Source organism: Belonocnema kinseyi, chromosome 4, assembly GCF_010883055.1.
Source record: "Belonocnema kinseyi isolate 2016_QV_RU_SX_M_011 chromosome 4, B_treatae_v1, whole genome shotgun sequence".
NCBI lineage: Eukaryota > Metazoa > Arthropoda > Insecta > Hymenoptera > Cynipidae > Belonocnema > Belonocnema kinseyi.
The window spans coordinates 113957043-113969026 of NC_046660.1; the positions used below are offsets into that span (position 1 = coordinate 113957043).

Consider the following 11984-nt stretch of genomic DNA (forward strand, 5'->3'; position numbering starts at 1 on the left):
GTCTTTTTTAAATCCTGCGACATAAAAAATATTTTTTCTTTAGGCCGTTGGAGCGGTGCACACAAAAATGGCGAAATCCATGAGACACTCCAAACTTATCAGTGGTCGATGATAATTCGGTTGTCTGAATTTTTGAAAAAAATGGGTAAAAGCTAAAAAATTAGAGTAAAGTTGTTAAGAAAAATATGCGAATGAAGACCAAAGCGACTGACAGGTGTTTGGCGCTGATCGATCAACGTTACATGATCGTACTACCAAGCATGTGTACTGTTGGTAAAGTTGGCTGCTCTTGGCGGGAATTTTAAGTTAGTATAAAAATTGCGATTTGTGTTTTTTATATTGTAATTGTTTCTTGACATGCCTTACTTGGCTTGGAAATGGGAAAACTGTGAAAAGTGATGGAAGGATGCCGCCGTAAACTCGCTGAAAATAATTGAGAATGATGTTTCAAATTAAAAAATGTATTATTTATTCATTTAACTACATATCTTGTAGTATGTAACGTGCAAAACACATATGGAAATAGCGCATTAGGTAGAATCGTATAGCTAAGGTAAGTATTATACAGCCTATTTTCACTTTACAGAACACTGATAATAATCACATAAATTTCTTATTGAAAATAACAATATCTGCAGATTTTTGAAAAATTTAAAAACATTACAGGGACTTACTTTTTACAAACTATTTTCTACGCCCTGATTCGCAAAGATTCATTATTCTTAAATATCGAGACAGTGCACTCGGAGAGATTAAATGCAAAAAATTAGTTGTTGTATTATTACTACTGTTATTTAATTAATTAAATTAAATAATTAAATTAATTTAAATAAATTATTCAATCAATTAATTTAATTAATTCAAGTAATTTAGTTCAATAATTCAATGAATCAATTATTATTAGTGAATAATGAATCTTTGCGAATCAAGACGTAGAAAATAGTTTTTAGAATGTAAGCGCCGGTAATGTAGTTTTTTGCTAATGTTTTGAAAATTTTTCCTGCGAAAATTGTTACTAAATGCGACATCTGCTGTGTATAATAATTGATTCATTGAATTATTTAACTAAATTAGTTGAATTAATTTAATTAATTGATTGAATTATTTATTTAAATTAATTAAATTATGTTATTTGATTAATTAAATGATAGTATTAATAATACAGGAATTAATTTTTTGCATTGAATCTCTCGAGTGCACTATCTCGATATCCAAGAAGAATGAATCTTTGCGATTCAGGGCGTAGAAAATAGTTTGTAAAAAGTGCCTGTGATGTTTTTAAATTTTTGCAAAAATCTGCAGATATCGTTATTTTCAATAAGAAATTTCTGCGATTATTATTAGTGTTCTGTAAAGCGAGAATAGGCTGTATAATACTCACCTTAGTCATAAGATTCTACCTAATGCGCTATTTCCATATGTGTTTTGCACGTTACATACAACAAGATATGTAGTTAAATGAATAAATAATTCATTTTTTAACTTGAAAAATTATTCTCAATTATTTTCAGCGAGTTCACGACGGCATCCATCTATCACTTTTCACAGTTTTCCTATTCCAAAGCCAAGTAAGACACGTCAAGAAACAATTACAATATAAAGAACACAAATCGCATTTTTATTCTAATTTAAAATTCCCGCCAAGATCAGCCAGCTTTACCGACAGTGCCAAACACCTGACAGTCGCTTAGGTCTCCATTCGGATATTTTTCGTAACCACTTTACTCTCATTTTTTAGCTTTTACCCGATTTTTTTCAAAACATCAGACAGCCAGCGCATATCCCACAACTATGGTACCCCTTTTTGTGACGGGGGAATATTCTCAGTGCATTTTTAAAAGATAAAAACCGAATTATCATCAACTACTGGTAAGTTTGCAGTGTCTCATGGATTTCGCCATTTTTGTACGCACCGTTTCAACAGCCTTAAGATCTTCCAGATTTATTTTTGACCATTTTTGAAATCTTTTTGAATATTCTTTTATTTATTTTTTATACCTTTTAAAATTCCTAAAAAGCTTGTAAATTTTTTGTTCGAAATCTGAAAAAATCTATATTTTGTTTTAAATTAGTACGTGAGCTATTTGCATCGAAATTTCGTTACATATAGCCAGATTTTATCGGTGTACGTAAACACTTTGCTTAAATAATTTGAAATCATTTCAAATTTTTAATGAATTTTGAATCTTTTCAGACCTTTAAAATATTTCTTTATTATTCGAATTTTTTGTAGTAATAATGGGTGTTTAATATGTACATAAAGATTCAAAAATTTTACTTATAGATTAATTTTTTTTTAATAGAACAATTACAATTGTAACGTTCAAAGTTTAGTTTTGAATATTTGATTTATATATACTGATTTTATATTAACAGCTAAATATGTTTAAATACCAAGTAATTGTTCTTTTCAATTGAAACTGTTTAATTTTTAACAAAAAAATCTGGAAATTCTTAAACTTTGAACTGATTTCGAATCATATGGTAAAATCAATTATTATTCACATGTTAATCATTCATATAGGGCAGAATACGTCAAGTGTTCCCACCTAAAATGAATTTTTTTTATCGGGTTGAAACTTGGCTGGGATATAGTCCTAGTGAACCTACACCAATCCACCAAACCTTATGTTTCTTCACCTCCACGTTAGTGTAACATCTTTTAGGATGATCCGATTTGACTTTTATTATAGTGTTTTGGAAAAAACTCAATTTCAATTTTGATTTTAAAAAAATATTTAAAAAACTATATATCGTTATAGTAGTCTTAAAGTACATGAAAAGAGCTTTCCGAAACACTATAATAAAAGTCCAATCGGATCATTCTAAAAGAAGTTACACTAACGTGAAGGTGGAGAAACGCGTGATAACTTCAGATCCCTGTATATTGACAACCGGTTGATAAATGAACCCATGATTTGGTGGACTATATTCCAGCCATGTTTCAACCCGATCCAAAAAAGGTAATTTTAGGTGGAAACACTTGACACATTCTGCCCCATACATAGTTCAATTTAAAACATCATTATAATTTATATTCACATTTGATCAGGTAAAAAGGGTTCTTATCCACAATTGTCGACTTCTTTTATGTCTTTAAAACTGCAGCTTAAAAATTTTTTAATGAAAAAAAGGAATGCTTAAAAATTAAAATCCAAAATGGAATATTTTTAAGTGTAAGATTTTCAAATTACGCAATGTAAACTAAATTATAACTGAAAAAGATAGCAATTAAACTATTTCATTGTTACCTTTCCGGTCCAGCCGCCAACCTGTTGAAGGCTATTATGCTGTAAACTTGAAAGTTTTAAATATTCGAAAACTAAAAAAATTGTTCGTGACTACATTTTTAAAAGATGCGCAATCCGAAGACTCATATTTTCATTTTTTTAATTTTCTAAATATTTAATTATTAAATTGTTTCGAAGTATGAAGAGCATCAAATACTGGAATCTAGAAATTATAAAATGTACAGGTCATTTTCTTTGCTGTCTATTCACATAATTTTGAATGACTTTGAATTTAGAATATTCAAATTGAACGCTATTTACATATATGGTTTATCTTAACATATTGGTGAGCTGCTTGTACAAATACAAATTAACCGCAATTCTTGTTTTCTATTTCATCCTCTTTTAGCATAAGAATCTTGAGTTCGTTGACGGTGTCTTCGGGACCAGTCACTGAGTGTCCCACTGTCAAGTCACTTTCATAAATCTCATAATCGTTTCCACCTTTCCTGGTCTTATCGCCGAAAAAGTGAATGTCGTTATATCCTTGAATGTGCTTCAAACAGTAAGTTTTGTCCCATCCATCGGGGAAAACGTCGAAGGATATTTGGCCACCTTACATATAAATAATTAACCATTACATGATTTTTTTAAACTCTGTAGGACTTATTCACACCGGGATTAATTTTTTATTTTATCTAGGAATGAACTTTCCAAGATGAAAAAAGGAACTTACGCTGACCAGATGATATTCCAGTAAACTATATTCAAAACCGTAATAGAGTAAGAGCACTAATTCTTCCACTCCCCACCCCCCAGAGCTACAGCTATCGGGACCCTTCTCTAATTTCTTAGATAATACACTTTGTTAGCATGTTTTCCTTTAATTAATTTATACTACCATACAAATATGTATGTAAATTTTGCGCCCATTGATGTATACAAATTTTGTAAAAGGTGCCTTTTAATTGTTAGCCATTTGTCTAATTTTTCTTGTATCAATCTCAAAGCAAAATATTATTTCTATCAAATTGATTATACATTATGGCAATAATGAAAACGATATTCAAGTAAGATATACTTACCAATACTGTATGTCAATCTTAAGTCTGGAAATTCCTTTCTCAGCGCTTGAATGAATTTTTGACGAATTTGATTTTCATTATCGTATTCTAAAAACTGAGCACGTTCATCAAGCGTGCAGTTTCGCCCGACGGGCGAAATATTGAGCATCCCAGTTCTGAATTCTATAAATGTTCCTCGCTTAAAAGGTAGTTTCAGTTGAGAGATGTAGCGCAAACAGAAATTTATGAAATCTTGCAATGCTTCTTCTCCAATCATGCTCTGTATTGACTGTGAATATATAGACGTTAAAATTGTATTCATTGCAAGAGATTTTACAAAATGAAATTAAATATTTACTTCAGTTTGCAGTTGCTTTCCATCCCTAAAGGCTACCAATCCATTTTCGGCGAAAACGTATTTGAACTTTGTAAAAACCTCTTCTCCACCCAACTGCTTTTTAATTTTGGCGAGATCAGAACCGCCGATAACTGCGATGTCGAATTTCTTTTTCAACGTTTCTTGTAGAAATCTATCGACGGCGGGTTTAATACTCTGCAACAATTATTGTATTGATCATGAGGTTAACGTCAAATTGCAAACATTAAAATTCGAAACATTAAAATATAATTTAAATAAAAATATTCTTTAGTTTAAGTATTATTTCATTTGTATTGGCAATGTCATAACGACAAAACTTCAAATCAAAATTTGCCGTAACGGATCGTCGCCAAATACAAAAAAAAGGTACCAAGAATCCTTCTCTGGAATAAGCATATATACTTCGGTACTTTCTTTGCTTGTTGGCGCATTTCTCAATCGATATAAACAAAAACTTGGCAGCTGACTGACCAAACAATAAAAAATAACTTCAGACATGATTTTATGTTATCAAAAGATAAAAACTACCAATTGCGACCTGCACTCACTTCTGCAGCCTAATTTCTAGAACCGATTGGTACCAAACTTCAACGAAAAAACAGTACGAATAGAATCTTGACATATCTTGCAGGGATTTTTGCTATCTTGAACACTTTTTAAAATTTTACGTATTTAGTGTAAAAAAGTAAAATTAGAAGATGACAGAAATTTTAACATTTTTTTAAACCATTCAAAACATCGGAGACTTTTGCATTATGTAGCAAGAATATGTAATTAGGTGATTATGAATTCTTTCTCTTTAAAGTTCATTTGACTTTAACGAATAAAAGTGGACTCGCGCTTCATATTAGATTGAAGTATATTCAAAACGCAACATTTTCAATATTACATTAAATTTTCCAGATGAAAAATTTGGCCGTTAAACATTTTATTGTGTCACGTCATTTTTCCAGATATTTGTATTTATTATTTTTAATTACATTTTTCTCGACTAAAACTCAAACTGCGTATCTTATTTAAAAAATGTTCCGAAAGCACATTTATAGATCTAACTTTGTTGAATAATTTCGGAACACAACATTTTATTGTATCTTGTGTCGTTTTTCCATAAGTATAGAAAAAGTACCTTTGAGCCTTCTCCAACCAGACTTGGTCCTATGTGCACGTCATAAAAAAAACTCGTTCCAGAAATGTTAAACCCTTTATCCTTAAAGATGACCTTTCAAGGTCAGGTTTATGATTTTTTAGTTTCTAGCGTATATCTCAGGTTATTTTTTTTTCAACAATTTTAGCCGCGAAATTCAAATTTTGATAGACATTCAAATATTTTAAGTCGAATTTTTTCGAAAAAAATATGCACATTAGCGAAAAAATTCACACAGTTTGCTCACATATCAAGTATTTACTATGAATTTTTTTAGATTTTTTCAAGTGGTAGAACATGGTAGACAACATTGAAAAACATACTTTCATAAGAATGTTGGACTTCGAAGACCTTACATGACTATTAACAAAATAGGGTTGTTTCCAAAGTCTGATATAATTTTTCCAATAAATGGATCTTATAGTATATAAAATTCTAAATATAAAAACTACCATAAAATATTTTTTACATATTGTTTACTATTTTTAATTTAATTTTGAAATATGAATTTTTTATCACGATGTCGATTGGAGGGCTCTTTGGCGTCAAAGGGGTCGGATTTTTCACCAATCACAGCTCACGTGTCAGTGATTCTTAAATATCTTTTTCTGTGCCGATGTTTTGTTTCGATTATGTGCATATCGAAAATAGAAGTCGCAAAATATTGTTAAAAAAATGTCAATGGAGGATTTCGTAAAAACCAATAGAGAAAATCTACCGAAAATAGATATATTTATGATATGTACAAAGAATTCATTGAAAAAGTACTTAAATATAGTCATGTTTACTGAATAATTCGTAAATATGTAAAAATTTTTAATGTGTTAATAACTGCGCACTTACTGTTTTCCTTCAACATAATACTGACACTTAAACCAAATATTACAAAAGGCTAACTTTTTTTGTCACATAATCCTTAACAAATAAAGCTATCAAATAAAAATTGTCTGAATTGACAGCAGAACGTGGCCTAACCACTTCGCCATGAGTTTCGCATCATCACATTGATAGATAATTATGAGAACCTCTGAGTCACGTGACACCAATTTAGATGTTTTACCGCTTTCAGTTTTTAATAATTTTTTTCTGTTAAACGACACAAAAGAAAAAAAACTTACAACTGGAAACCCATAAACATGACCTTGAAAGGCCATCTTCAAGGTTAAAGGGCTGAATATTTCGGGAAAGAGTTTTGTTTTTGTAACGCACAAATAGAACCAAGCCCGGTTGGATACGACCCAAGGGTACTTTTCCCATACTTATCCGACTAGGCCCTTTGTAGGCCCTTTTCTGGTTGAACAATTTAGTATTGAAATATTTCATTGTACCTCATGTCGGTCTCTCCCAATATTAAAATTTTTACTTTAAACTATTTTTAACTTTTCTAGCTACTTCGAACGTTATTTTTCACGATTAAAACTTAAACCACGTCCCTTATCAAAAAATAGTCAGTAACAAATTTGTAGATACTTTTGGGGTGAAAAATTGGTGTCTGTTCATTTTTTTTGTTTCTTGCATAGTTTGACCGCAATAGAATTTTGTCAAGTATTTTTTTCCAGTACATGAAACCAGAACCGTTATTTTAAAAAGACGGGTTAACGAACTTCACCTTTATAGCCGGAGCTAAGTTGCATACTACATGGTATTCAAAATGGCAGAGATTAGAATTTGAAGTAAAAAATCGCTCAAAAATGGTCTTTTCTTTCAAGCCCAAATTTAAATTCTAATTTCACTATTTTTATTTAGAAGCTTTAAAACATGTCAGTACTAGGCATTCAAACCGGAAAATGTTCTTAGACTTAGGCCTCCAAATTCCAAAGCTTTTCAGTGTACAAAATTGAATGATTCAACTCTTCATTTAAAACTGGAACATTTAAAAATTAGAATTGTAAATACACTATAAAGGAGTACTTTGTACGCATGTCAAAGTTAAAAAATCCATTAACAGTGGTTATTTAAATAAATTGAAGATTTTTTTGAAAAACCGGCCTTGGGGGACCTCTAAATATATTTGTTTAATTTAGCCAAAAAACAGTCACTTATATCACTAAAAAGAATACATTGTACACTTGCACATATGCGATAGCAAAATAGTTCTTTGACAACGCATGTTTAACGTAAAAGTACAAATATTTTGAGAGACGGTTTAAGTTCAGAAATTTTCGTCTGTGTTCTTATAACCCCAGCATTATGTCAACATGGCAAGCACAGCCGCAGACATTTTGTAGAAAAATATGGTCCTATCTTTTATTATACATTGTTAATTATGTGCTACATAATCTTAATTATTATGTACCAGCTAATAGGATAAACCATCTATAAATTGAACAGTTTGAGACGGAGACTTTCTATTATCTTGAAACTTTTTATTTATTTTTCTAAATTAAGAATATTTTTTTATTTATTATTTATACACACCTGTTGAGGCTCAGTGAGAGTACCGTCGACGTCGAATAGACAGATTGTTTTATTCAAGGACATGGTGCTTGTTACGAAGTCCTGAAATGTATATTCTATAATTAACTGAATGTTTAGTAAAAAGATAAGTCTTAACAATTAGAACTAATAACATTAATTCTATGTTATCCCAAAACTAACAAATCATCTCTGTGTAAAATTAGAATCTGAATAGTCTACTAACGTAAAATTAAAATTCAAGTTTAGCTGGAATGAATAATCAATCACGTGCTTCGTATCCTAATTAACGTCAATTTCTCAATCCCACTTCTACCTACAGGTCAAATTTTTACCAATCTACACATATATCCAAACCTATCGATTTAAATCGCACATATTATATCTAAACCTTTCCTTTTCTCGAATCAGGAAGTGTTTAGAAAATTGTGCACATATTAAAAGGAACATCAAATGTCAATTATAATTCTATACCCATAACAGTGACGGCAGAACTTCCCACTTACAATGAATTGGGCACGAAACAACATCACGAGATTCTATTTGAAATTCGAACTTTCTTCATAATTCATTAAGAATCATTGCCTGTTAATTATGACGGTAACAAGATCACTTACAAATAAGAAAATTGTAAATATTTTCCTTATTATCTTCCACAAGTAAAGTGGATATTATTTTATAAAAATGTGTACGTGGTATACAAAACGTAGCAGCTCGCCGGTAAATACTGATCCAATGGGAGATTGGGAGTTCCCTGTCCCCTTTGCTCAGGAACGTAATTTAAAGGAGTTTAGCGGTCTTCTCTGATTGAACAAATCAATTCTAAAAAAATTCTTCGAATTCTAGGGATTTTTATGATCTCTGAATATTTTCTTCAAGACGTTTTTTTAACATGATTCTCACAGATTTTACTTAAGAATCTATTATTTTCATGCGTTACTCCTAGAAAGTCTTTGAAATATTTAGGCATCTTTTCAATACGTTAGTGATCAGTTTCAGTTTTATCGAGCTCTTCTGCTACTCTCCAAATAACAGTTACTTAAGATGAGGTCCAGGAGTTTAATCATATTATTTCTTACTTTTTTTACACAATCATGCAATTCAGTGACTCAAAATTCCCCAAGGCAGAGGAATGCTCTTCTGATTTTAGGTAAAGCTTTTTTAGAAGTATTTTTATGCATCGATAGAAATCTAGATATAATTCTGTTATTATGAAACTTTTTATACACCTAACCCTTTTCCTGCCCGTTTGGGTCACGAAAATTTCCCTCAGGTCTATACCTGACCGATTTATAAGCTTAGGGAAAATTATGTAATACAGTGCCGGACTGTCGGGTATAATACTCTAGCTTTACAGTTTACACCCATGCTATAAAGTTATACACTTTCTATGGAAAAAGCGAAGTTAGAACAAAGCGATACGTATTTTTGAACGCCCCCTAAAGTACTCACACGAAATATTTATAAATTAACGATTTTTTTATTGTGATACACAATTTTAACTATTTGCAGTCACTCGTAATCAAACAAATTTTAATTGTATATTTTTCTTTATGGTTTTTACGATCCTATATAATAATAATAATAATAATGAATTTAAAAATTTCATATCTCACGGATATAAAAGCCACAAAAGGAAAAACCTTCGAATTGCACAATGCCGTTCAAAAGTTTTAGGCCACCTCTTTTTTTATGACTGAATAAATTCTCTTAATTTTAATTATACCAGAGCTAAAAAAATGTATCTTTAAAAGGTTGATGATTTTCGAAATTCTGTATAAAATAAGCCCAGGGAGAAGCCAATGTGCCTAGTTTTTAAGTAGATATGATAAAAAATAGTGTAAGTTTCAATGTTTTCTTAAATTTTCAATAACTTCCGAAATAGTCAAATTTTCAGTGTTCTTGGGCTAAGTTTGAAGCTTTTTTCACCGTATCAAAACATCTTATGAGTATAAATTGTAAAAATGTTCTTTTTGAGTTACAAGAACTTGAAGTTGTAACAAAAAAGTTGAAAAAATGGCAATATTATTTTTGGTAACAAAAATATTTTATGTATATATATATGAAACATATAAAAATAAAGGTTCTATGTTATTTCCTCAAAATATATATTTATTTAACTTTTATTCTGATTTTCCTACAGATAAGATGTTTTCAAATTTTTCCAACTTTTTTATTACAACTTCAAGTTCTTGCAATTCGAAAAGAAATTTTTCACAAATTATACTCATAAGCTGTTGCGATACAATGAAAAAATAGCTTCAAAATGAGCCCAAAAACATTGAAAAATGTTGACTATTTCGGAAGTTATTGAAAATGTAATAAATTATTTAAATTTACACTATTTTTCAATATCTACTTAAAAACTAGACAAATTGGCTTCACCCTTGGCTTATTTTATACAGAATTTCGAAAACAATCAATCTTTTAAAAATAAATTTTTTTAGTTCTAGTATAATTAAAATTAAGAAAATTTATTTAGTCATCAAAAAAGAAGAGGCCTAAAACTTTTGCACGGCAGTGTAATATTCAAAATGATCAAATGATCAATATTGTAATATAAAACTCATCTTTGAATACATATAAGTAACAGTTACATAACTTAGAATCTTAAATATTTCGATATCAATAAACATTTACTCGAGAAATTATTCTCGAGTCAAATTGAAATACTTCAATTTTATCATTATTATTTATTTACAAAATAATATTTATAGATGATAATGATCTGTAAGTACACCTGATATATTTGTTTAGGTTCTAGACTTTTGCAAAGAGGTTGTAAATTTAACTAAACTAACTTAACCCTATAAGGATACATGATAAAGGACCTGACTTTCAGTAAACCGGACAGGTACCCATCGACCAGGCACTGTTCCGCTTAATTCAGCGAATTTTACAAAGCGATCCGGAAATACCAGAGACTGTAAGATCTACCGATGATACAAAGCAGTGCGATCTTTGATCTCTATACATGGGTCCCTCCGCTAACGGATGAAGTAGGTTCTCTTTCACTTCTTAGTTGCATATTGAGCAGAGCTACCCGGTCACAAATCTAAAACTAAGATCCCCTATGGAGAATCTACCCGTTGGGCAAGAAGTTTAAGAAGTTTCAAGGGAATCCCATAACTAAGGTACTCTGTTGCCCTATTGAAGATATCCTGAAGCCTCCCGAAAAAGATGAGTTTAAAAAAATTTCCAGTTCGCGCACGGTCGTTATAAGGAATAATAATCGATTTCTCCTGGCCAAAGGTTCAAGAATGGTTATTTCTGACCCGGGTAAGCTGTAAAAAATGCATATTGGTTTCACATATAGATCCAACGCAAAAATGTCCCATGTTTGCGCGTTCATATTACAATATGCATTTTGTACTGCTTGTCCAGATCAGAAATAACGGTTTTTGAGCTTTTAATAGGTAAAAAAATCTACGATTTCGTGAATGTTGCCATTATCTGTCACTTTAACATGAACGCGTAAACACAGGACATTTTTCCGTTGAGTCTATATTAAGGTGAAACGGTAACTTCCTACAAATAGTTTCAGCAAAACCACTCGCAAAATAATGCATTAATTCAAATTTTGTTTTTTGCACTGTTAAAAGTATATCGAAATCTATGGCGGACTTCTCTTCAAAATTAATTTTTTTCACTTTTAAAAATTTTTATTAACAAAATCTGAGATTATCGCATTCCGAAAATTTTGGATGTTAAAAATGGGAGAAGCCCGCCATGCGGAAAGTACTAATGAACAT

The 11984-nt window shown here is 30.6% G+C and overlaps 2 protein-coding genes across 8 annotated transcripts in view; one reads left to right on the top strand and one right to left on the bottom strand.

Moving 5' to 3' along the window:
• The first annotated feature begins 1575 nt into the window (after window positions 1–1575).
• The window catches only part of LOC117171317 (N-sulphoglucosamine sulphohydrolase), a 17656-nt gene continuing 7247 nt past the window's right edge, over window positions 1576–11984 (top strand). The window contains exon 1 of one of the 3 annotated variants that reach the window (XM_033358509.1): window positions 1576–1869. Coding sequence is in view for 1 of the 3 variants with exons in the window: in XM_033358508.1 (XP_033214399.1) it covers window positions 9277–9382 (106 nt within the window). In the remaining 2 variants the exon portion in view is untranslated. Of the gene's footprint in view, window positions 1870–9209; window positions 9383–11984 lie in introns of those variants that run through there. The other 2 variants (XM_033358508.1, XM_033358511.1) reach the window with 2 other exon arrangements.
• The window catches only part of LOC117171318 (phosphomannomutase), a 22276-nt gene continuing 13684 nt past the window's right edge, over window positions 3393–11984 (bottom strand). For 2 of the 5 annotated variants that reach the window (XM_033358515.1, XM_033358514.1), the window contains 4 exons: window positions 8236–8316; window positions 4653–4847; window positions 4316–4583; window positions 3393–3845 (listed from right to left, as the gene is read on the bottom strand). In XM_033358515.1, the coding sequence (XP_033214406.1) occupies window positions 3601–3845; window positions 4316–4583; window positions 4653–4847; window positions 8236–8298 (771 nt within the window). In that variant the 5' untranslated portion in view covers window positions 8299–8316 and the 3' untranslated portion in view covers window positions 3393–3600. Of the gene's footprint in view, window positions 3846–4315; window positions 4584–4652; window positions 4848–8235; window positions 8317–8458; window positions 8478–8738; window positions 8963–11984 lie in introns of those variants that run through there. The other 3 variants (XM_033358516.1, XM_033358512.1, XM_033358517.1) reach the window with 3 other exon arrangements.